The sequence below is a fragment of the Chroicocephalus ridibundus genome, chromosome 2 (assembly GCF_963924245.1).
Source record: "Chroicocephalus ridibundus chromosome 2, bChrRid1.1, whole genome shotgun sequence".
NCBI lineage: Eukaryota > Metazoa > Chordata > Aves > Charadriiformes > Laridae > Chroicocephalus > Chroicocephalus ridibundus.
In genome coordinates, this window is record NC_086285.1 from 138,138,743 (window position 1) to 138,164,017 (window position 25,275).

Genomic DNA, 25,275 nt, shown 5'->3' on the forward strand with positions numbered 1-25,275 from the left:
CTGGGTTGAGCATCTCCAGCAGCCTCACTGGGACTGTGTTGCACTGCAAGAGGAGGGGAATGAAGCAATTACGGTGAAAAAAATTCAAGTTCGTAAGTCAGTTTCAGGCCACCGCAGTTTCTGAGCTGTAAGAAATGTATTTACGGCTCTCTGTTAAGTGTCTAGGAGAATAAACTGGACGCTTACGTACAACAACAGTTCATGCTGTATGACTGTTGGTATGGAAGCCTGGTGGATGGTCTTTACTTAAAATATGTGATTACGATCTGTTTGCAAAAGATGATACAAGGGGTATCGTGCTGCCTCCCTTCCTTGTTGCAGTCACAGACACTGTAACACTCACAGAGGTGACTTTTAATTGTAAGGCTAAATATGGGGAGTTTGTCCCTCCATCTAAGTTAGAGACCCAAATAAACTCTTCCTTAAAACTGCTGTCGATAAACCTCACAGCCTTCTTTCACAGCTCATATTTTCAAGGACTTTTTTTGTCTTCTGGCAAAAATTTGCCTTCTATTTGCCTTCTGGCAGCTGCCACCAGTTAATCTGCATCTACATAAAAGTATGTCCAAAGCTGGACTCACCTTCCAGCTTTTCCAGTGACGGGTAGAGAATTAAAGTGACCTTTACATTTTGCGTTTACATACGATATCCGTCTCTTAACTATCTGCTTGGCCACACCAATTAGATTGTGACGTTCAGGATCTTTCCTAGCCTTGAGAATTCGTGTTCTTGACTGTAAAACCAGTAGGTAAAGGTTCACATCAGCACTGTAGCTCCTAACAAGCCAAAACAGACACACGCGCCTCTCTCAGTTGTTTTTAACCCCACAGAGAAGGCAGGGAGAGCCCTGCATGATGGCACGGAGGTGACAAGGAATGAAGTACTCCATGTGGTTAGTGTGAATGCTGTGGTGTTACTGAAAACCCATTAATGGAGGCAAAAATTAATAAGCTGCTACAGTGCTTTTTTATTAAATACACTTCCAGAAGTCTAGGTTTGGTTCGTCTGTTTTTTCCTTCGTTAAAACGGAAAAGTGCAATGGGAGGAATGAACAGCTTTAGCGACTCAGCCAGGCTTGGTAGCAAACTCTACCCAATGAAATCTCCCTTGCGTGCTTAACATTAAGGACACTGTTAAATGCTGTGCTAGAAATTGAGTGCATTGCTGGGCAGTATCCAAAATGAAGCCCTCCAGCCTTAAGTTTTCTGCGGTTCATTGACACCTGCTCCACACTTCGTTTCACAGTTCAAGAGCTGTTTGGCGAAAAAACCCATGGAATATATTCTGATCATTTTTTCCTCCAGTAGCTGTTCTCTTCCAAATAAATGCCAGGATATAACAAGTGGTACTGAAAGAAGTATAAACATTTTGGGATGAGAATGAAACAAAGATGTGGTAAAACTATAAGTCTGAAACAATAAAACATACTGAAAGTAAAAAATTCTGGTGGTAAAGATGATATTCCCTATAGGAATTATTCATCAACAAAATCTTTTACAGGAAAGGAATATTGAATCCACAAGATGAGAATTTTTACACATACCAAGGAAGCCGTGTTAATCCACTCATAGAGGCAGATCAATTGTTTTTCACCGTTTTACTCAGAAATAGTTTGACCGTTTAGACAGACTGAAACAACAGGAAAGATGGCACCATCCAAGAAGGAAAACATAAATCATTCATGTGGAGACAAACACTCAGTTTTATGTGTTGAGAAGCTTTTATTGGATCACCACAATACTTTGGATTAGTTACACTATGGCTCTGAAATATCAAATTATAGTGTAGTCATTTTCCCAACAAAAGGAAATAAGAAAATAAAGCAGCACAGTGCGTGAGGCTTTGGTCACCCAACTAAGCCGAGTTCTAAGAGCCAGTCCCAGTCTGGTGCAGAGAGGGAATTTCTTCACGCTCTTTCATACACTCTAGTGCAGACAATTCCTTTCATGGAGCATTCCTAAGGCACAAAGGAAAAGATTAATATAAACCTTTTGCTGACAGCAGGTGTGTCTGCTGCAGTAACCTCTGACGTCAGTGAAAATCCAGTTGTCATGTTTTACATCTTTACGTATTTACATAATTTTTAGAGCAAGCAGTAAAGCTGTTTTTATATTGCAAATGGAGTGGTTTCTCTTTTAACATCTTTGGACTTAATTAAGTGGCATACAATGACAAATAGATTGCAGAATTAGGCTCAGCTTCCAGAAACAAATTTACTTTCCTTGGTATTATTGCTGGCTCGACAGAAATACAAGCCTCACCGGTTTATTGTACCATGGACCACAGACGCTTTCAAGTTTACAAAGGGTTTTTTTGTGGAAGCAGAAGTAGCCTGGGTAGTTCAGAGGCCAGGCTTCTGGCCTAAAAAACTTTGCACTTATGAGTCACAATTTCTCCTGGTCCTCTTGCCCCAGTGGCCTTCAGCAGCTCCTGGTGACTCTCAGCCACAGGACGCCTGCCACAGAGGCGACGGGGCATTAAAAAAGACCTCATCAGTCTGCAGAAGACGAGGCCACCTCACCTGACAAGGGGCAGATGTCAGGACATCGATGGAAGAGGGACCCTCCCTCTCTCCTTTTCGAAGGTGGTTTAATAATTAGAAAAAATTTACACAGAAATGCGGCCATGAGGAGATGCGAAAGCAAATCACCCTTTCAAATGCAAGAGACCTTAAAAGAAAATGCAGTCAGAACAAGCCAGCACGTAAAGGTGTAGTGCTGCCGATTTCAAAGAAGTTGCCAAAATTAATTTGGATCCACTTTTTAAAAACTTTAACAAAGAAAGTACGTTCCTTCATTCAAAAGTGAAATCTTAAATTTTAGCAGTGACCCTTACAACTAGTGTCCCTAAAATATGTTATCACCCAGGCCTGGCCAGCCCATGGTTTCCACATGGCTGCTAGAGAAAGGCAGGTTGAAGCGGGGGTGAGGGACAAACCATCGTTCCCCCGCCCCGGGGAAAGACGGCATTCTTTCATGGTGGTGGGTGTTTGGGAAGAGCCGTCAGGACCTGCTGGTCCCTGCTGCCGGTCACCACGCAGGCAGGACTGCGCACAGAGGTGCTGGCTTTCACGCAGTAAACCTCAAGTGCCTGCTTAGTGCTCTCGGCATGCTCATGCGGAAAAAGCAAACTGAAGTTTGTGAGTTGATGGGATTTAATGGAAGGAGATGTGTGAAAAGGTGTAAAATCAGTTTTCTATGGTGGACAGGCTTTATTCCAAAGATAAGAAAAAGGAAAGAGCCAGTCCAGGGACAGCAATACCCAACCTGCAAACTATTATTTGCATTTCACAGGTTTCTGCTATTTGAAAACCTCATTTCTTTTAAGAATAATAACCTTGAGAGCAGTAAGTATGCTGACAATTTATGGCAGCTCTGCCATACAATTTGCTGTATGGAACAATATTTGTTTCATTCTAGCTTGTTTCCTAAGCTTGGTTTCCCTTTTCTCCCTCTTAATTTATCTCATAAGCCAGACAGAAAGCCAAAATTGACAGTCTGTTTAGACAGAAGCAAACTGAAGGCTGCATCCTTCTGACCTTCATCAGCACACAAGGAGAGTGAACTTACCACCACCATTTTCCCATCAACCAGTCTTCTCTTTATCGTGGTCTCTTTGCCATTCCACTTCTGCACTTGCACCAATGCTCCTTTCTCCAAGGTTACAACACTCTGTAAAGGCCAAGCGAAGAGTTTCAAACTGAGGTCTGAGCTTTGCAGATAATTACATTCAGCAAGATCCACATTCTTGGCTAATGACACACTTAGTAATGTTAGTTTCAGCTGCATGCTAGTTCTCCTTTTAGTGCTTTCTTTGAATAGTTTGGAAAACTCATACTGCGCTAAGGAAAAACTCCTTCTGATGCTGTTCTAGGAAGTCAAGACCACTCAGAGACCATCAGCCCCCTTACCTTGACTTTCCGGTCATCTGCTGTTGTTTCATCAAACTGCTGGCCCAGTTTGAAAGAGATGGTTGTATTTTTGAAGGTGCTTTCAGTTCTGATGGTTACTATGTCCCCTTTCATACTGATGATCACATCAGGCTTTGCCAGGCCACCTAGTTTCCGGGTAGCTAAGCCCACTCCTAGAAATCAGAAACAAAACTATAATTACATTCTAGCAAGCAAGAAACTCAATATCCTGTAATAAATCTTTAGTGGATTAATAAGGAGCAGTTTCTTCTTGAGTACTCCAATGCCTGATTCAGATGAGACATTAATTCTTCAAATGTGGAAGTACTGCATGCAGAGGCTGAGGCAGCCCCAGTTGATGGAGTGCACCTTCAGCAAGAAATAGAGATATACATAAGTATTCACTTGTGTAAATTAGCTAAGAAGAAACCTAGGCGGTTATAAATCTGAATGAATTTGTGTAGAGGTAGAATGGGTAGAAAAATTCGGAGGAAAGGTCTATTTCTCATAAAAGTCTGCAAAAATCCTTTTTAAAAAAAAATTCTTGACAAATCTGAGAATCTACGCTTTTGTTAACCGGCTACATGGAATAAACTGGACACTGAACTGCCAATTCTTAATTGTTCATTAAAACATACTGGAGACTGGGCAATTCCTAGGTTGCTACTAACATCCCTTAAGGATCCTTAAAAAGTACAAGCATGAAATATAAAAAACATTGAAGTATAAGAGCAAAAAGCTGCAGAGAGCTTCAGGGAAAATTCCATGTCAAAAGCCTTTTGTATCGCCCAGTGCGATTCAGTCCACTTCGTTGTCCACAAGCTGTGAGGTCTGGGGCCAGTTAGAATGAGGGCCACTGACGATGTATCGCTGCTTTATAAAAGCAGAAAGGGGGTAGCTGTAGTTATTGCCTTCGGTAATGCTAGCTATGCTCAGATGAAAAGATCCATAAAAAAGGGTATAAAGTTGTCTGTAAAGTATGACACTATTTGTAGTAATTATTCTATACTAACCAATTCTGTTCAGATCTTCAGAAACATATCTGTAGCTGGACTTTCACCCCACATTTACTCTGGTTAATTAATTAGCTGCAATTCTTTTGTTATTCAGTTTAACTTTTCAAATAAAGGGAATCAGTGTTTCAGTGAATCATTTATGTAGCAAAAGCGATGCTGTAGCTGACTGTCTGTGCACTTGCTATATAGGAATGAAGCCAGCATTAAAATGAAAAACAATGCTTAATTTATTACATTCCTGGCATTCTTCAGTAACAGATAGATTCATTCATAAGATTTAGACCTCTGAAACCAAAGTGTCATGAGACATCAGCTCCATTATATATTGTAAATTATCACAAGTCACGAGTTTAACAGTGCAGTCAAGAGAAACGTAAAAAATGCTGCATCCCCAGAGATTCTTCTCATTAAAGGAAAACAAATAGGATCAGGTCAGCTCAGTTAGACAGAAGTAAATTTATTTCAGTAATTCAGCACCTACCTTTCTGATTTTCATTTTAGATGCTAAAGGAAAGAAAATAAATCATGCTAGAAAAGTAATTAAAGTGCTTTTGTGGCCATGAGCAAAGCATAAGATGAAGAAGAGACATTGTCAAAGAGAACTTATTAAAAAAAAAAAAAAGAAAGAACATTTCTCACCCAATTCTTTCATATAGTCATCAAAATTTTCACTAGAGACGAGTTTCCAGGTTCCCACAAATCGGTTACACATCGTATCGGCTTTGTGAGGCAGTGGTCCCGCAGAGAGAGGCAGTGGCCACAGCAGCTCTTGGTGGGAGTCAGAGAGATTGTGTGCCCAACTCAGACCTCGCTGGCCCCCTTTTAAAGATGCCCAGTCCCTGCAGCGGTCAGGACGGGCCAATAGGAGAGGCAGTGCCAGGGCAAGACAATGTGCACCTTGTCCAAGGCAGCCTTGTCAGTACCAAGGCTCCGGGTGACGCCTGCCTCGGCTTCCTCCACTGAATAGATCACGACACTGAGGGGTGCATGGGGACGGGGACGTGAGGCCACCGCTGCATCCGCAGAGCCATCAGGGGACACTGCGGTGGGGTCTCAGCAACACCGAGCCACCAAGCACTGCATCCATGTGAAACCAAGCTCTGACTGTCCTCCCAATGCCATTCTCCTGCTATGACCATATAGAGTAGAGTAGAATAGAGTAGAGTGGAGTAGAGTAGAGTAGGATACCATAGCAAAGCATAGCATAGCATAGCATAGCATAGCATAGAATAGAATAGGACTAGACTATTTCAGTTGGAAGGGACCTACAACGACCATCTAGTCCAACTGCCTGACCACTGCAGGGCTGACCACAAGTTAAAGCATGTTATTAAGGGCATTGTCCAAATGCCTCTTAAACAGACAGGCTTGGGGCATCAACCACCTCTCTAGGAAGCCTATTCCAGTGCTTGACCACCCTCTTGGTAAATAAACGTTCCTAATGTCCGGTCTAAACCTACCCTGGTGCAGCTTTGAACCTTTCCCACAGGTCCTATTGCTGGACACCAGGGTGAAGAGCTCAGCACCTCCCTCTCCACTTCCCCTCCTCTGGAAGCTGGAGAGAGCATTACCACATTTGTCACCTGTGTGCTAGTCAGATAAATCAAAGCCATGTGGATTTTTGGGAGGAGCTGTCAAGAAGCTGCTCTACATAGTGGTCTTTTTTTAACTTTCCTGATCCATCCTGGAAAGGGTCTGTGTGTTTTATCATTTAAAGGCAGAAATGAATTATACTGTTCTGTTTTCTCTTTTTGCATCACAGCAATGATTCCAAGCTGCGAGTTCTTTCCTGCACATACACCAGGCAGCACCACAAAATGAAGCAGCCAAACGTCGCTCCCTCCCTTCTTCCACAATAGGGCATCTTCAGAAGATCAGCGCATCAGTGGAGAGCAGCTCTTGTGCTTGGCAGGTGGATGGCATGAATGGAGGGACTTCTTCTCAGTTCAAAGTCACTTGGTGAGAGGTGAGCAGTTTTACGGGATTGGAAGGAGGACATACACTACTCTCTTTTTGCCTTTCTGCACCTGGATAGTTGGTCTGTCGTAGAATCATAGAATCATATGATCCATATGAACATAAAGAGTTAAGGGCAGATTTAAGCCAGTGCAGTCATATAAGGCATTTCATTTAAATGTGTCCTACTATTGTCAGATTTCTTCAAGTTTCCCTGCTCCCATGAAGAGACTCCACAACCTCCCTGCGTCCACATCTCCTTGTACTGGGGAGCCCAGGACTGGACCCAGCATTCCAGGTGTGGCTTTGCCAGTGCTGAGTAGAGGGGAAGGATTATCTCCTTCTACCTGCAGCACTCCTCCTGATGCAGCCCAGGACATCACTCGCCTTCTTTGCTGCAAGGGCACATTACTGGCTCATATTCATCTTGGTGTCCACCAGGACCCCCAGGGCCTCTTCTGCAAAGCTGAGTTTGAAAGGTTGAGAAGTTTGATTTTGAACATTCAAAAACTTTTTAAAAAATGTACATTTAGAACTATCATCTCGTGGTTAGTAAAAACCAGACACAAAGAACAAAGCCATAAACCATACGTATTTGACAGGCAGGAATTTAAAGCATTGCAATTCAAGACACCTCAAACTATCTGAAACTATTTAGCTTAAGACCACATCAGCTGCAATTCTGTCCTTCCTTCCTAAACCACCTTCCTGGAGATAACTATTACTTGTTACATGAGCAGATTAGATGGCTTCTTTCTTACTTGTGTGAACAATAGTTGCCTGTTTAGTTTTTTTGTATGATTACACTTTCTGGGTTATGACCGCTCATAGGGACTTCTCAGATCTACATTGTATGTATGGAGGGGCACTGGGTAACCCCAGTGTTGTGGGACCAAATTTCTTGGTAGCTGATCCTGGGCCAAGGAGGGTGAGGTTTGGGTCTCATCTTGAAAGCTGTCATATGCAAGAAGGGGAACATGCTCAAACAGGAAAAGGATACAGCCTGAGCAGTGAAATTGTTGTACTCCGATTATACTGTGGTTGTGGGGAAATAAAAAGGTCTTAAGTCACAAATTTTAGTTGTATGTGTAAAATGGTTTTATCCCTTCAGTCATAACATCAACAAGGGTAAGTTGAGAAGAATTTCCCATTACCGCTCAGGTCTAATTACAGTGCAGTGTAGGGAGTGAAAGTCTAGAGTTATTGAAAATGAAAATGAAGTAAAGAAGAATTCTTTCTTTGCCACAGTAGGAAGCAGATGCTGTAACGGTAATATGTAAATAAATGCCAGTCTTTGAAGGCGTTGTCCACACAAAGCTCTTCCAAAGCAGATTTTGTGTAAAGAATAGCTAGCTCTTTTATCCAATCTCTGGAAACAAGAAAGCTCCTCCTAAATGACACTATCCATTATTTCTCAAGGAATAATAGAAAAATATTCTACCGTTGCTCCTCAGGCATTCTTTGTTCTTTCATTTAATTGTCTTATCCACATAAAGGCACTTTAACAAGACAAGGCTGGTGCCTTTAGGAAATAAAAGATGATTGGGATGTTGTAAAATCAGGCCCAAAGAAATTCAAGAAGAGAAAATTAGTCAGAATAGAACAGCTATACTGCAGTACCAGTAACCTTAAGAACAAAAGTGACAGAGAATTATTTATACAGACAAAACCCCAGTCTTAAGCAGTCTCAAACAATGTTGACATTGCTACCATCTATCTCTTTGTCACTAAGAAAAATCAGCACTTTCATTTAAAGGACTTACAGTCCAGAAAGGAGCGGAGCAGGGAATTCTGTCTCAGTAGAAATAATATCTGTGGAAATCAATCTTTTCTTCAAGTTTAAAGGGAAAAAAAAGTGTCAAAGATTGTGAGTACATGTGATGAGGGAGTTTTGATTCCCTTTTTTTGCTCATGGTTGTAGTAAAACAGGATTTGAAACCAACACACTTGGAGATTGTGAAGCAGCACTAGAGATAAAGATAAAAATTGATAAAAATAGTGAGCTAAAAATGTAAAGAGACTATTTAAAGAAGTACAGAAAGTAAATTTATGTCAATTCCTTAAAGGAAATGTGATCTGAGCAAATGTAGTACCAAAAAAAGTCTAAATTAAATTCCTAGGAGAGTAATGATGAAAACAGAAATAAAAGCAGAGGACAGAGGCCAAATGCCTGCCTTGCTGTGAGGACCCAAGGATGTTTTAACACTGACTCTGTGGAGCCGAGGGATCAACTCCAAACATGAGTCCAGCAGCCTGCCTCTTCCTAATGGCTACATTGGAGGGTACAAGTAGCCTTGTGTCTCCTGAACTGGGACATCCCACGGGACCAGACCAAGGCTGTTGGGGCCAAAGGAAGGGGTGGCAGCTCGGGGCAGACCACAGAGCTGGGCACGCACCGGGCTTGACTGGCCAGGGCACAAAAGTACCCCGAGTTCCTTCCAGTGGAAACAAGGAGTTAAAAAAAACCCAGAAAAATAACAGAAAGGTCAAAGCTCACAAGCCTTGCTTCATCTTTCTCCTGAGCTGCGAAAAATCTGTGGGTGTGAGTCCCCTTCCCCTCTTGTCATCCAAGAAACCCGTGCAGGAGTAGTGAGCGAATATGCCAACGGGCAAAGATCTCCTCCTCTCAGCATTGGAGGGTGCCTGCTGCCATAAGCGTGGCACGCACGGGCTTTGTAGGGGTTTAGTGAGGTCCTCGTTTTTCAGAGAGGAACGCTACAGGATGGTTTCTGCTTACTGGAGAATAGTCCAGCGCTACAGAAAGGAGAGGGGGAGCTGTGCTGCTCTGCAGGCAAGGACAAGACACTGATCTGTCCTTGCCCCTCAGAAACGTGTGCTGTCACCTCCACCCAGGTCTGAGGGCACGCACCTTTGTTTGCCAGAAAGGAATTATCTCCATTTATTCAAGAAGTCATTAGACTGCTGCCTTTTATAGAGAATAAGTTTTGGTTTTTTTCAGAAAATATATTTCAGACATGCTCATATTCTAAGAAAAGCATCGCTAATACTTCATTATGGTGCTGGCCTTGTTAAAGTTTATAGACGCAATGTCACTTTATTGAAATTTCCAAAAGTTGAAGTTTTAAGTGGCTTGATTCATTCACAAAGTCTGAATTCATTCGCCAGGTACTAAAATAAATGGTGATGCTTTTAGAAGAGATTACCGGCCTCTGAAAAAACAGGCTGTGAATGTTACAATTGTAGCTGCAGGCTTTATTAAGAATGTAAGATTTCTGGAAAATAAATGCTGCTATATGAATATTGGAATATTGGAAATTTGACCTCTGGAATATAGTATTTCCATACCTGTGGACAATGGGGTATATTTAATTATAGGCTGATCTTTAATGTCTATATATAGCTTATTTACTTCAATGTTGCTGCTTCTCATGATCATCTCCCCCATGTAGGTTTTCTGCCACTAAACCATAATTTTACCCCGGCTTTTGTAAATCATTTTGGTTCTTGTTAAGTGGTAAATAGATTTAGCATTGTATATATGGGGTACGGTGAGGCATACTTCCTTCCCCTATGCAACTGCTGTTATTTAAACTCATGAGATTTTACAACCAATGAAGGTAAAAAGAGGGGAGCCACTTTATCATGGCTTTTTAAACATTTTCTGCAGAATTTACTGATAGTCTTTTGGAACTGCTCTGAAATGACCCCTTAGCTCATCCAGCGTGCAGAAGTCCTTCTTTTTCTTTTCCCCTCCCCAGTTGTATTAATAGTGCAGAAACTTGGGAACAGTCTGAGTCATGCAGAGGAAAGTTCAAGTGTACGAGGTCTCTGCTGCTGGCAGCAGGGACTCAGCACCGTCACCTCTGACAGCTGACCTCAGGAATGTCAGGAATATGTGGAATTTGGTTCACAGATCTTAATCACAAAGCTTGAGATATGCTCATTTCCCCATTTTGTGGTTACTGCGCACAATTTCAGACTCTTCTTCTCCAGGTTTTCCCTAGACTTCTTGGGTTTTTTGTCCTCAGTTTGAGTCATCCTGGGTGTAGAAATCAGGGCTCCCATGGACACAAAGTTTTGAAATAGGATGCCAGGCCGAAGGGCAGTAGAAGAAGGTAGTTTGAGAATAAGAAGAGTTGAAAAACACGGTGTCCAAAGGGCTTTGCATCTGGAGAGGCTCATGTTTCCAAGACTGATCTAACTTAATGAGCTCACAGAAAATGCATATAGGAAATCAAGGAGGTTGTACCACCAGCAAAATTTTACAGGCTTTTAGTACTTAAAAGGCACTGAAGTACTTTAAAGCTATGATTCTTAATTCAAGGCTTGTTGTCTAATTTAGGACAAAAAGAGATTTTAAGAAAATAATCACAGCTGAGAGCTAAAGCAGCTATAATTTCAAACTTCAGTTAGAAGAGGACAAGATCAAGCCACTTAGATGATTCCCGGGTTTAAAATTGTTGGCATTTGTGCGAGGAAGTGGTTCCTGGTTCCCTGCTCACGTTGGAAGCCAAGGCTGGGCGCCCACAGTAATGTCCCTCCTCCCTGCCCCAGGAACAGAGCCCTTCGCTCGAAGCCAGGAAAAGCAGCCCCGCAATTCCCCTTGCTGTGCACAGACTCCTTGCAGAGGGTAGCCCACACACCGTGCTCACCGGAGGATGTTTTTGTGTCCAGGTCTACATCTGTCACTGACACACAGCAAGTGCCACTCGCTGATCGTCTCCAACCCTTTTTCCGCAGTGAGATGGGTCACACTTACCGAGCGCGGTACTCGCTCTCACGCAATGCTTTCCCACACAGCACCTCTTCCCATGTTGCATCCCCCCCAAAACCCCTTTCTGACAAACTCCAGCAGAAGCATGGGTTGTAGAAAGCTGAACATTTTATTGAATAGCCACAACAAATTAGACTAGCTGCATGTAACTGTTTTGGGATATATCTGTAAAAAGTACAGTTCTCTTTAAAATGGATTCGTGGGGTTTTTCTCCTTGGGTTAAGTTGTTTTTCTCCAGCTTTAAGCATTAGTCCTGTGTGAAGATGGCTTCTTCATGCTTTTTCATAAACTCTTTTGCAGGTAACATTATTCATGGCGCATTCCTGGAAAGAGAGACAAATTTAATTGGCTTTTAACTCTCACTAAGTGTTTGTAAGTCAGAAGGTAGAGAATTACTTATCCATTGGAAGACAGAGTAAGAAAAAACCTGCGTTGCTCCCATCTAAAACCAATTGCCAAGACAGTGAAACTCAAGTTTGAGAACTTCAGAAACAGAAGTCTGAAATACAAGCACAGGACCGAATGAACACCAAAGGACTGCTCCAGAGACCCCCAGGAGAGTTCTAATCTCCTCTTAAAAACCTCTAAAGAAGGCTACTAGGACTTCTATGGAGGGTGATGGGATTCTGGAGCTGGGAATTAATGTTTTTTCCTTCCACCTTTTGCAGTTGTGGCTTGTCTTCTTCACACCCATGTGCACAACACGTACCCGCACAGAGCCCTACGTAGCTTCCAGACTTGCGGCTGCCGGTGTCAGCCTCTGCATGTTAGGCTCTGTCCTCACCTATTTTTCTGTTAGATCAAACTCTGTTTTGTTCATCTTTCTTAATGAAGTTGTTATTAAAAACTATTTCTGTTTCTTCTCCTCTGGTCTCTATCCAAAGAAATTTGAATATTAAATTTATGGACATACTATTTTTCTCTAGGGGAGGGCAGAACGTCCCAGGAATTTCGTGTATGTGTATCGTTTTGTAGCATGTAGGAATCTCAGCTGCCTTTTATGATCACAGTTTTAGTCCCCTCCCAGATTCTTCAAAGTGTCTTTCCTAAAACTGGAGAGTGGTGCTGGGAAGCCCCACACTGCAGGTGGGCCTCACTGGCACCACGTCAAGCACAATACTCTCTGACCAGATAATGCCAGCCAACAGAGCTCGGATAGAGCTTTCTGGTTTTGCTATAACAACATATTTTTGGCATAGTTGTTGGTGATCCATAGTATGGTTCCCACAGATGGCTGTTAAGTCTCTACTGGAAATGAACAGGAGTATTTTGCACCAGCATAGAGAGAATGCACTTATTTGTCTAAACTGTCCAGGAGTTAAATATTCTGATATATAAAAATTTCCCTCACAGAGATGACGCTTTTTTCTCCCTACTCTTTCCTAACCATGTCTTGCTATGAATGGAGGTCAGGCACCTCCATACCACTCCGTAAGTTTAACAGCATTTCCGTTTTAATACATACTCCAGACTCATTTGGAGAAACTTCTCGCCAAGAGCACAGAGCCCTTTCAGATGCTTTCACTCCCTGTGTTTGAATCCAATATAATACATCTGGCAAGCATGAATTCTGCACAATGAATTCAGTGATTACGTAGCAAAAATGAACTCACCACCACCAGGTTCCCATCCACCACTTTTCTCTTTATGATAGTCTCTTTTCCGTCCCACTTCTGCACCTGGTTCAGTATGCCATTGTCTAGGGTTATGACGTTCTGCCAAAGAAAAAAAAAGCAAAGCGTGGCTGTTTCATCAGGGTGCTCCGGGCTGAAGACCGTCTCCATGTCCAAACAGCACTGAAGGACACAGCATCCATAGCACTCTCACCTTTGAAGGCAGCATTTCTACACTGGATGTCAATATCACAACTCCATCCACCTGCTCCCACCTCTCTTTTGAGAGGTGTATTTGGAAAGTGCTGGTTTGGGACTCACCTTTGTTTTTCTGTCATCTGCTGTGGTCTCGTCAAACTCTTCACCCAGCTTGAAAGAGACCTCTGTATTTTTGAAGGTACTTTCTGTTTTGATGGTTATCACATCACCATTGATGCTGATAGTTACATTGGGCTTGGCCACACCAGCCATTTTCCTGGTAGCAAACCCCACACCTGTAAATAAGACAGGGCACTATGAAATTTTTATCTTTACTCAATGTTTCTCTCTTATTTTGGGGGAAAGAAAAAGAATTCGGTGCTGATTTCACTATTACTTTCTACTTTCTTTTTTTTTTTACTTTTTTTTTATTACTTTTTTATTATTTATCAATTCCATGTTGCAGAGGCTCCTTTGTAACATCTCACTAGCTTGCTATGGCTATAGACCAAGCCGGGTGGGATAACATAAGGCAATTCTCTGCTGTCATTGTCAGAATAGTAAAAGCAATATTTTGAAGACAGAGGCAAGATTTTAATGCCAGATATTTGCACACACACTTGTTCAAAATAACTGTGGTGGTTTGTACACTAACTTGTATGCTAACTGTATCTAAAAGTAAACAAGCAGACATATATGACAGTTTCTAAGCCACAAAAACAAACAAACAATCAAGAAAAAAAAAAGCAAGCACTTTTTTCATTTATCGGTGGCTAAGTTGAATAAAAGGAAATGATTAAGAAATAGCTGGCAATGGTTATGTCCTGAGTAAAATCTGGGGTAAAGATTAAGAGTGCAAGAGTCTCACTGAAAGCTGTCTGAACGCTGCATAAGTCTCAGTGAGTATTTTACCCCTACTCTCCAAAAAAACCCCAGCTTTTTAGCATGTACTGGTCCAATCAGTGCAAGTTACCCCATACTGCCCCCACGCTACCGCACTAAAAGGATGTGGAATCCTCTGAAAGCCCAATTTTAATTCTAAGCAAGAAGTCTACACCTGTAGAGAAGTGTGTTATCCCTCAAATCTTTTGCAAGTATCTGCATGAATCCACGCAATTTTCTTTTTTAATATTCACTGGAGGCAGCTACAGTTTCATTCGCTATAATAGCCGTGACAATTAATCCGTCTCCTAGTCCAGTAGGAATATAAAGAAGTTCAGGCGTGTTGCTTTTAGACATAGAGAAGCTTGCTGCATTCAAGCATTACACTGCTTTGTACATACAAGGATAAAAGCTAATCGACACAAAATATTGCAGTGACGCATTTTACTTCCATTTATAACGCTACTAAGTAGGCATGCATAGACTTGGCTTACCTGAAACTATTCCTCCCAATCAAGGTTTTTCTACGTTATAGGAATTTTACACCACTAATTCAAACAGCCCAGTTCTCCAGTTTAAGAACATCTGATCAAAGTGGACTAAAAACCCCCTTGTTAAACAGCATAGCCAGAAAAAAAAGCAAGCAAGGAATAAAGTTCAAAATCAGCATTCCTTCCCTGTCCCAGATAGAAGATCTCCAAATAGTAATTCTCACCCAGCTCTTTCATATAGTCCTCAAAGTTTTCACTAGAAAGGAGCTTCCAGGTGCCCACAAACTGGTCACACATTTTGTCAGGCTAGAGAGGTGTCTTCCACGGGATCAAGCAGAAATGCAGGACAGGAGGATAGTATGAGCTCCAGGAGATCAGGAGTTATCTTTAAAAAGGAGCCTTGGCCACATGATGCTCTAGGATGACCAATGAAGAGGGAGTCCCAGTGCCCAGTGTTTTCCTTCCTCCCCTACCCCTCCTTTGCCAGTAGGTCATAGTGTTGTTATTATTCATATGCCCTTACTAGCACAAAGATCACTGTCTTGTTTTTATTTAATTATTTTTGTCATTCAAGAACACTCCATCTTAAAGGCAAATAATTAAACCACACTGACTTTCAGAAGAAAAAGGTAGGCTCAACCCACAGAGGGTTATGTTCTCTCCCATACCCTTTCATTTCAGTCTGCCATAGCAACTGAACACAGCTAAATTTCCAGTCTGTAAGATCTGAAATGCTTGTTGGGATAATTTAGTTTGTTTTTTGGACCCCTGGAGTTAGAAGTTTTCTCCAGAGAGGCACAGAATTACAAGAAGAAGTGGATTTGGGGCACAGAGAGAGCGTGCTGGTGGCTGTAGAAGGGTAAGGCAATAAAATTGCTTTTTTGATTGGGATCTCCTTATCATTGCACCCCCTGAATCGATTGACCAATATTCTGTATTCTGCTTTTATGTGATGGATATGGGGCTCTGTGAAAAGCAAAGCAACAAAACAGATTATTTCTCTCCCTTTTGTTCCTGTGCTTTCTGAAGACCTATGTCCCAAAGACTAGCATTATGACTAGTGATGGCATAAAAGTGGACTCTGGTATCGACTCACCAAAGGTCCCTGGATGCTTAATTTGTTTTCTGTTCATACTTTTCAGGTAGTAATCTGTTTGAGGCAAGGTGTGTACAGGCCTGACATAATGAGGTCCACCTTTACTGATCCCCTAAGCTCTGCCATTGCTCAGATCACAAAAAACTGTATCGGAAAGCAGGCAAGCAATTTGTCAGACTTTCCTTTTGGCTGTAACACGCTATTCCAATAGCAAAAAGCAGCTAATAAGTGCGGACTCCAGCCCCTGCAATTCCCTTTAGATGGATTTCCTGGAAATACTCCGCTGGCTGTTAGGCATCAAATGTGTTGGTCCATGTATTTTCATACTTGTTGACTTCATAACTAACAACGTTGTAGAAAAAATATTTATATAGGATTGTAAGATTATAGGGAAATTTGGAAAGGAAGGGAGGTCGGGATGTCTCCAGCACAGCCTTGCGCTCAGGCAGGGCCACCTCTGAGCTCAGACCAGGCTACTCAGGACTGTGCCCTGTTGGGGTTTGGAAACTTCCAAGGATGGAGCCAGCACAACATGCCTGGGCAACCTGCACCCCTGGCCACCTGTGCCCCTGGGGTAAAGAGTCTCCCTGTCTCCTTCTGAACTTCTCTTCTTTCAGTCTCTTGTTCTTCCACCACTCATTGCTGTGAAAAGTCTGGCTCCAACTCCTTCGTCACTTCCCCATAGTTGTTGGGGGTTGCTGTAAGCATACCCAAAGCCATCTCTTATCCAGGATGAACCACTGCAGTCTCACAGCTTCTCCTCAGAGGGCAAGTGCTCCAGCCTCCTGAGCATCCTGAGGGCCCTCTGCTGAACTCACTCCAAAACTGGATGCAGTACTCTGGTTACAGCCTAATGAGTGCTGAGGAGTGGGGAATAATCACGTCCATCAACCTACTGGCTGTGCTCCTGTTCATAGAGACCAGGAGGTTTTTGGCCTTTGTGCTACCAGGGCTCAGCTCACTGCCCCCTGGGACCTGAGGGCCTTTTCTGCAGAGCTTCCCCCTTGCCACTCTGTCCCCAGCCCGCATTGCTGTGAGGGCTGAATATGTTTGTACATGTAAAATTAATTACCCTCTTGTGCCTTTAAGACTGCAGACCTTTTTTTCTTTTCTCTTTTTTTTTTCTAGAATCGCCAGTCTTAGGTTTGGTCTACTCTTTTTTGAGTTTTTGCATACTGACTTTTGGCTAATCCCAAACTAAATAAAATAATATTCTAATTATTGAAGTCGCTGATTCCTTTCCTGATTGTTTTTTTTTCAGAGTATCGCATGCTCAGGTCCTCTTTAAAAGGAAACTCTGAGGGGCTTTCAAGTTTGTGTCATTACCTTGGGATTTTTGACTTAGAATTATTGGCTTGAGAAACACGGCACCATGTCTGATCAGTTTGCAGGAACTTGGGAAGTCAAATCCAGTAGTTACACAAGGAGTACTTGAAAGTATCAGGTGAGGGTTGCCGCAGTGCCATGGACAGAAAGGACGCGATTGGGCTGAACTCAGTTCCTGCGCTTACTTTGCTTGCCTTTTGGGATCTGCTCTGTGTGTGGCTTACTACAATTAGCATTCATTTCTTTGGAGGGGAAATAGGCCTTTTATATTCAAAACTATAGCCTGGGAGAGGGGATTGGCCTTCCTTTGGTGTTAACAGCTGCCTGCAATGCTTGTGCTGCTGGAAGAGTTTTTTGGGAGAGAGGTGAAGCACCTGTTCCATGCAAATCAGTTCGGAGCAGGCAAGCGCACCCTCCCTAGGCACTCAATTGCTTGCATCTATTTAAAGTGAATCTGAGCTATTTGTAGATGTCTTGCGAACACGATGACTCAAAAATGCAGGAAGAAGGCCAGCTTGTGGGCTGACTTGCTTGTTTACTTCAAAGCAAGCAGCTATCTGGGAGCAGGCTCATGGCTGTCACTTGGGAAGTGTCCTACCAATGGTCTACTTTCCCTCGCAAGACTACCAGTGACAAGATAAGCTTGCGGCATTGATGTCATCTAATGCAAGTCCTGCCTGCTCTCTGGGGCAAAGGCCTCAAGTCATCCAGCCCTGCTGATAAAGACTGAAGTGCTTAATGGCTATGAAGAAATCAGGGGGGCTTCTGAGCATGGAAGCTTAGGCAAACCTGGGATTTGAGTCATTTGCAACATGGCTTGCCAGCAACAGCTGGGCATCGTGGCTAAACAGTCCTGTGGTCATCAGCACTGATGGGATCTAACACCATCAAAAGCAAGGGCATCTTCAAAAGTGTAGAAAGCTCCTTCAAAATAAGAGGGAATTTTGAAGAAACCACATCAGGTAAGAGGTAAACCACAGAAGGGAAGCTGGTGAGAGTTCAACACAGTAAAGAAATGCTTGCAAAGTAAATTCGTTACAGAGGGAAACCTTGTCTCTTAATCCTGATATGAACTGAGGCAGCTGAAGCCTGCAAACAACGATACACTGTCTGCAATGTGGTTTTGGGGTGCTGTGACCTTTAAGGGTGGTTCCTGATGCAGGAGGTGCAGAAGTGGAATAGCAAAGCAGCAGCTGCGCAGAGATCTGTGGATGGGAAGGTGGTGATGGTGGGTTAACTCTTGCTCCGTAAGTCAGACCAATGAAGCAGATCTGCTTGAGAAAACAGCTTTTTACAAAAATGAGCACGATAGTAACCTCCCTTTTGCTTTTTTGGGCATGCAGGAGGAATGACGCTGCTTCCACTAGAGAATGAGAAAGAGGATGCTTATTCCTGTCGTCGAGATCTGTGACTTAGGACAGCTTTTAACTGAGGAGCGTGACAAAGCTTTCCTGGTACTTTAGATATGTATGGACTTGTCAAAGTGAAAATGCAGCTTACTCTCAACTGAGAAGACATGAACTAACAAATCATGGTTACGACTATTAGCAACACTCTGCTTAAATAGAGGCTTCTTTCTCCAGTTCCTCCTTGTCCCAGAGGGCAACAGTGTACAACTCCTTCGACTGCTATGGCTATTGAACTGGTGACTACCAGTGGGTAGCAGCGTGTTGGGCTTCCACAGTTGTCTCCATAGTTCTGCTACCCTTTGAATCAAAAACTGGGATGAAAAGACAAAAAGACATCTGTGCTCAGTTCCACACCTGATGCCATAGCAGACTATTAGGCCATTGACAATGACTTCTCTTGAAAACTTTCTTAAAAGGAATGTTGCCTCAATGTGGGGTTATTAGTGGCACAGATGGCAATGTCCATAGTAAGAAAAAAATACATATTCTTGGAAAAGTTATTAAGAATAGGGATTTTCCCTTAAGCAGGGAAGGAACAATGGCTTTGCTGCAAGCTTCCTCTTCAGGCCCAGTAGTATATATTGTGAAGATGGGCTACAGCAGCTCTCGTGCCAGGAAGGAGGGACCATGTCACACTGTCTGGTACTGCTGCAACTTAGACTGAGCAAAAAGTTTTCTTAATACTTGTCTGGCCAGATACCAGAGTGGGAATCTGTTCTAGGGCCCCAGGGTAACTTCAAGAAAGGTGAGCTAATGCTGGAAAGGTAAAACGATGCCCATCTCTGCTCACCAGCTTGCTACTTTCATTTCTGATGAATGTTTGAGACAGGTGAATTCCTTAGACTTCTGCTTAGCCAGGAAAAGGTGTAACTAAAGCATCAGTACGCATGATGCAGGGCACTGACTTTACAAAATACTGGCTTCAGTTGGTTTGAAAGTTCAAGAGGCCAGCTGGTTTTCAGGGTTTTTTTTCTCTCTCCTGGGGAAGGAGATGAGCAGGAGACACCATCAGGTCCTTTTTCCTATGCTCAGCAGAACGGTCCCCAGCAGCAAACCCGACTCACGGCTGTGGCTTCAGGCCTTGCTGAGGGTACCATTGCAAATGGTTGCTTTGCTGAAGGAGTCAGATTTTGCCAGCAGCAACAACAAATCTGTTGTTACATTGAGTGGGTCCCAGCACCACTCTACCCAGTTACTTTGCTGGGCTGTGACATTTGGAGACCTCAGGCTGGTGGGCCCCAGCACCTGATTTTTACTTTTAGCTTTTTTTCTTGTATTTCTTCCTGGGCTTTAGCCCAACCTGTGAGTACTCCACACACTTAGATAGGTTTCCAGTGTCTGAAAGTAGGACTGTGAAAATGGAAACATCTAGAAGGTATTTCTGAAACACTAAGCTTAGTTTGTGGTAATGCTAAGAACAGAAATGAAATCTCATAACTCCAAGGCATAGTAAGATCAAGCCCAAAACAAAACCTGCTGGTTGACACCATTAACTTGCAATTAAAATACACAAGATTACATTTTCTGAACTTGCTTTAAAGATGAAGACAGAATGCAGATATGGCTGGAAGGAATGGAAGGCCTCTGGACCCTGGCCTTCGCCGGGTTCTCATGAGACTAGTGTTGACAGCTGAGATTCTGACTTTTCTCAGCAGATGACATGGCAATAATGTATTCTCTCAAACATTTGTGCCTGATGACAGGTTACTGCTATTCCTGGGGAAAATACTGACTTCTCATACACTGCTCTAAGGTGTCTGTGTTCCCTCGTTCCTGGAGCAAGTCAGTTGGCAGTGTGAATCCCATCAAGCAATACTATGAAATGCAGGGAGTGAGTTAAATGGCATATCAGAAAAGCAGGAAAGAAGGAGTATTTCCAAATCAGTTTTATTTTCATTGCAATGAAAAGAAATACAGGTATGCTAGCTCCTATGGGCATGCAGGTGATAGGTTTCCAGAACATAATGTGGGCATTTCTGTATAAGAACATTCAAAATATCAGAGCTCTACCTCAGATATGCTGTATTCAGCAAATGCCATAGTGAGATTAATGATAAACCTAACTTAATGACTTGTGAAGGTTTGTACGAGAGAAGATCTTGTTTTGCTATCTATAACATAGGCACTGCATATGCTTCATATTTCTACCTACCTACCACTTTCCCTTGCTTAAAGAACAAGTTTAAATTTGTCTAAAGTTCCTGATGCTCAAATCTGTCCCACTTTTTTAATGTACTGTACAAGTCTTGCACCTAACATCGGAGCATTTCCTCTTGAGAGTGTACAGTGAAAGTCAGCCTTTTTTTGAGTCCCACTTTGTCTTGTCCGTGGATTTCATTTCCCTGGACTTGCCTCAGAGCACAGAAATCCTGCCTGTTCTTCCTCTCCCCACCTCTACCCCTCACCCCAGAAAAAAGAAAAGCACCTTTTCTTTCCTTACTTCTTTATCCCTAAACTTCTCTCTAGATTTAGGTATTGCAGCAGACTTGCAAATGAAGAAGTAATCTGTTTCCCAAAGCACTTTTGGGTTTCTTCTAGCAATTTGAAGACTTGCTAATAACGTTCTGAAAAATCCCTTTGTAGTCCTTCCCCAAATGCTCTTCTGAATTATCTCAGATCATCCAGCTGAAACCATCTTTTGAAGCATCCGTTTGATCAAAGCGATAAGACCATTGGTTACATCTGCTTTGGGACTGCCCAACAGGACTCCATTTCATTTCTGCCTTGTTACTGCAGCTCATACGATACCTCCTGCACAGAGCCAGGCTTGCCTCTTATTTCCATACGGATCTGCATTTAGACTCCTTCCATTGTTTTTTGTGCTTGTTTGTTTCTTGCTAGATATTTTTTACGAAGCTGAGGAAAAGTCTTCAAATAAAGATGACGGACTAGTGCATTTTGGTAACAGGTAATATCTTGTAAGTTTAAACTATTCCTATCAGCGGTTGTCCTTCTCTTAAGAGTTGCCCTCTTGTGAAGTGAGAATGTTGCCAGAATTTCACTTCTCTTTCTAAGAAAGCTAAAGAAGGAACAACGTGTATGAACAATATTTCAACAAGACTAAAAAGACCTTGTACAAAACATTGAAGCTTTGCTGAACCTGCACTTTGAGTAACTGTACATGCTTTTTCCCATCCTTGTTTCTGCATCTCTTCACTCTGCATGTCGCAGTCTATTGCTAGCAATGCTTTACTCTGACGGCTTGCTCTGAAACCTTCGGAGACCTCCTCTTTATATTTGCCAGAAAGCAATCTGTTATTACAGATGCGTTTGGACCGCATCCAAAGACCTGTTGCTCCACGTAAAGGAAAGGAAAAAAATATCCGAGTATGAAATGCCCTGAGTTCAGAGACGAAAACTGCCCTCTCCCTCTACGGGTGGCCGAGTAGCGGGTGGGTGTGAAAGCTGGCAGCTCTCCCGGCCCTCGGCAGAGCTCTGCAGCTGACGGTTGCCCCCGGGTGCTGGGAGCTGGAGGGAAGGAGAAGGAGATGGTTTGCAGAAGCCACCAGCAGCTGCCCAGCCATGCACCTCGCCTGGGCCAGCGGCTTCTTACAGCTGCCTCCTTTGCAGCATGGCCGCCGAAATTCGCTGTCACAGCCATCTCGTTTCATCTCATCTCGTACCAGATAAAGTAGGTTAGGAATCAAAAGGATCTCTGAGGAAAGAAATGCAAAGGGGTTTCTAAAGCAATCTAGCACTCCTGCCCTTCCCGCCCTGGAGAGCTGTCTTGCCAGAAACAAGTCGGCATTGCTTGTGTTCAGCATGTAAAAACTCACATCTGACTGGAGATGCAATATGTAAAATGTATTGCTTAATGTCAGGTAGCCAACCAGCTCCTCCCTTGGGAGGCTGCGGTTGGACTGGAGGCACAGGGCAGCTAGCACAGGGAGGACGGAGCATGCTGTCACTTGTGCTGCATCCCTCCCAGCAGGCTTCTTCAGCAGATGTGGGCAAGGTATGTCCCTGTGGCTCTCGGTGCCCAAATCCAAGCATGTTTTGACATACACAGAGTCCCTAAAGCTGCTAGGGACAATAAGGATACCTAGATGAACCTCAAATGGACCCGGCAGCCCCAAAATTAGTTTAAAATCCTCTCTGCCTTCTACTTTTTCCCCTTTTGGAGGATCTCATCACAGCTAGTAAGCAGGGGAAATTGTAGGTCTCTAGTGGAGACAACATGATCTTTCAGGAAAAATGAACACCCTCATCTCTCCTTCTCAGTACTGGAAGCTGTTTCATTGATTTACCTTCCTTGTGCTTTAAAGCACGTTTCTACTTATCTCAACATCTTCCCGAACTCCAAAACCTATTAGAGACCAAAGAGCTGCTTCAGCTTGTAACTCCTGAAACTGCTGGTTTTGAACTATTAGAACATTGTGAAGAAATGAACAGACCTGGAAGCCTTGTCCCATACCAACATCATCTATTTGCATTTGCATGCTAGCTATCGTAATGCTGGTGTGGCATCACTTCGTGGAAGCACCATGGAGGAGTTAGAGCCACAGTGTCCCTCTGAGCTGCCGACTGAAGGCCTGAAGCACTCCAGGCCATTTCAGAAGCATTGCTGCCTCCCTTTCCTTACACCAAGGGCCTGCTATCTTGGGTGCCTTTATTTGTTTCAGAGCTTCTGATGATTCTTTAAACTATGCTGAGTTCTACCATTCCTCTTAAGGTGGGTTCTTGCAAGCACTTGGTGGAATGTTTGCTCCATCATGAGAGTACAGCAGTTTATTTCGCCTTAACAGGGGCTCTTCACACATGCTTTTGGTATCATGAAATGGCTGGCGGAACCACCAATGCAGTGTACACGAGGGGACCACTGCACATCTTCCAGGCGAGAACTGAAGGAACCAGACGGCAAGCATGGCAGGAGGCTACACACATGCTCTTTTTTAACAGATGCTGTTTCTTCCTCATTCTCTCATACTGTTTTAGTCTTGCTGCCAAATTATTTAAGCTGAACAAAACTTAATTGCTTTTATGATCTGATATGGCTTTAAGTTGTAGATATCCCTGCTCTAACAGTACTTTCTGCATTAGTTTTGTTAACGTGAACTTCTAATAATCCAATATTAAATTGCTGGAATTATACTGAAGTATTTGAAAATTCCTTCTGTCATTTATAATCTACTGCCCGGCTCATGGCTCCTTCAGACTGCTCTCCACAATTTAGGCATGACTGTGCCCTCCTTGGTGTATATAAAGGTTCTGTGAAGAAGCCCCTGGCAGTTGTAGCACCTCAGGTTCTTCCCCTGCCTATAAGTGGCACGCATATAATCATTAACATCAAAAGCAGAAGACGCGAATGGCAGAAACGCTGCTTTTGACTGTCGAAAACGACTCCCTGGGTCACAGAGCATGAGCCAGGGATGTATTGGTTGTTTCACAAACATCTAGCACAGTTCTGTTGTACAGAAATGGGCTTGGTAGAAGAAGATAGTTTATTGTTTGTGTTGTACTGTTGTTCGTCCAGTTTCCAGTCAGTTATTGCCTATGACTTGTTTAGCCTATAAACATTTGCTTGTAACTAAATATGTGATAAGGTGTTGCTGGGCTCTCTGGGGTGACTGAGCTGTGTTTGGTGACTACCAAGAAAAAGCTGTGTTTCCTTCCAGGTCTCTTCAGTTCCCTATCCTTAAGGACATGAACCTTAAGCCCGATGTCTTCTTGCCTCAGCCTCCTGCAAAGCCTGTTACAGAACTGTTGTGTTTGTTGTGTTTATTCGATTTTTCAGTTTTCCATCTATATTCTATAAAATGCTTTGAACTGTTAATACCAAGGGTAGAGGTTCCCAGAAAATATGGCATCAAAGTAGTTGGAAAAAACTTTCAGGCCTATGTATGAAAACTTTTGACAAAGGTGACCGCTATCTCATGTGTCACCTTACTGTCGGAAAACTAGGCCTTGGTTATCTAGCAAACTACTGGTTAAGCTAGGAGGGAAAAACAAAAACACATCCCTTTTCCCTGGAATTAGTCTAGTATTTACATATTTAACTTGTGTCTGGGGCTGCCCAGGGCCCATGTTCAATGGGAGGAGTAGTGTGCCTCTTGCCCAGAAGAGCTGATACTTTGGGTGTGCTGGTGGGAAGTGGGGCACGCAGGTTTGAATTCCCTTGGGCTGAAGGGGCCGCTGAACCTGTGTCTCCTGATACTCAGACAGCGGGTGAGAGGGAAGTTTCATTCAGCTGCTTTGGTTACTTTTTTATTAGTAAGATGCCTGCATCTGCCTGGAGCAAAAGCATCTTCACGGCTGGTAAAGCTTCACGGAAATTCCCACACATGGAAAGGACTTCAGAGAGATGCTCCCTCTCTGAGAACTGATGAGGAATTACTCCATCTAGTATCAGAACTTGCTGTTGTGGACTGGTTTGATTATACCCGAGATATGTGACCATATTTTTTATAAAAACAATCAGCAAAGCCTTTACAAGTGTATTGAAAGCATCCCTGTAACTAATCTGCCAGTTATTTTGCTTATTAAAACTTCCAAATACACAAAGCAATTAATTTGCTGAATTTACTGCCAAAGGAACTATCTGGAGCAATGCTATTAACCTATTAGATTTTATAATTTGTTTCCTTGATGACCACAGTGTCTACTTAGGCTGAACTCTTTTTGTCTTTAGAAAGTCTGAGAGATC

At 42.9% G+C, this 25,275-nt stretch overlaps 2 protein-coding genes across 2 annotated transcripts; both read right to left on the reverse strand.

Moving 5' to 3' along the window:
* Positions 1 to 1,746: 1,746 nt before the first annotated feature.
* On the reverse strand, positions 1,747 to 5,718 carry LOC134510794 (myelin P2 protein). The gene is made up of 4 exons (XM_063324023.1): positions 5,566 to 5,718; positions 3,911 to 4,083; positions 3,570 to 3,671; positions 1,747 to 1,957 (listed from the first exon to the last, which is right to left on the reverse strand). Exons 1-4 carry the CDS (start codon positions 5,636 to 5,638, stop codon positions 1,907 to 1,909), a joined length of 399 nt encoding a protein of 132 aa, XP_063180093.1. The 5' UTR covers positions 5,639 to 5,718; the 3' UTR covers positions 1,747 to 1,906.
* Positions 5,719 to 11,707: 5,989 nt separating this feature from the next.
* Positions 11,708 to 15,179, reverse strand: LOC134510795 (fatty acid-binding protein, adipocyte). The gene is made up of 4 exons (XM_063324024.1): positions 15,026 to 15,179; positions 13,552 to 13,724; positions 13,231 to 13,332; positions 11,708 to 11,940 (listed from the first exon to the last, which is right to left on the reverse strand). The coding sequence occupies exons 1-4, from the start codon at positions 15,096 to 15,098 to the stop codon at positions 11,890 to 11,892; spliced, it is 399 nt and encodes a 132-aa protein (XP_063180094.1). The 5' UTR covers positions 15,099 to 15,179; the 3' UTR covers positions 11,708 to 11,889.
* Positions 15,180 to 25,275: the final 10,096 nt, after the last annotated feature.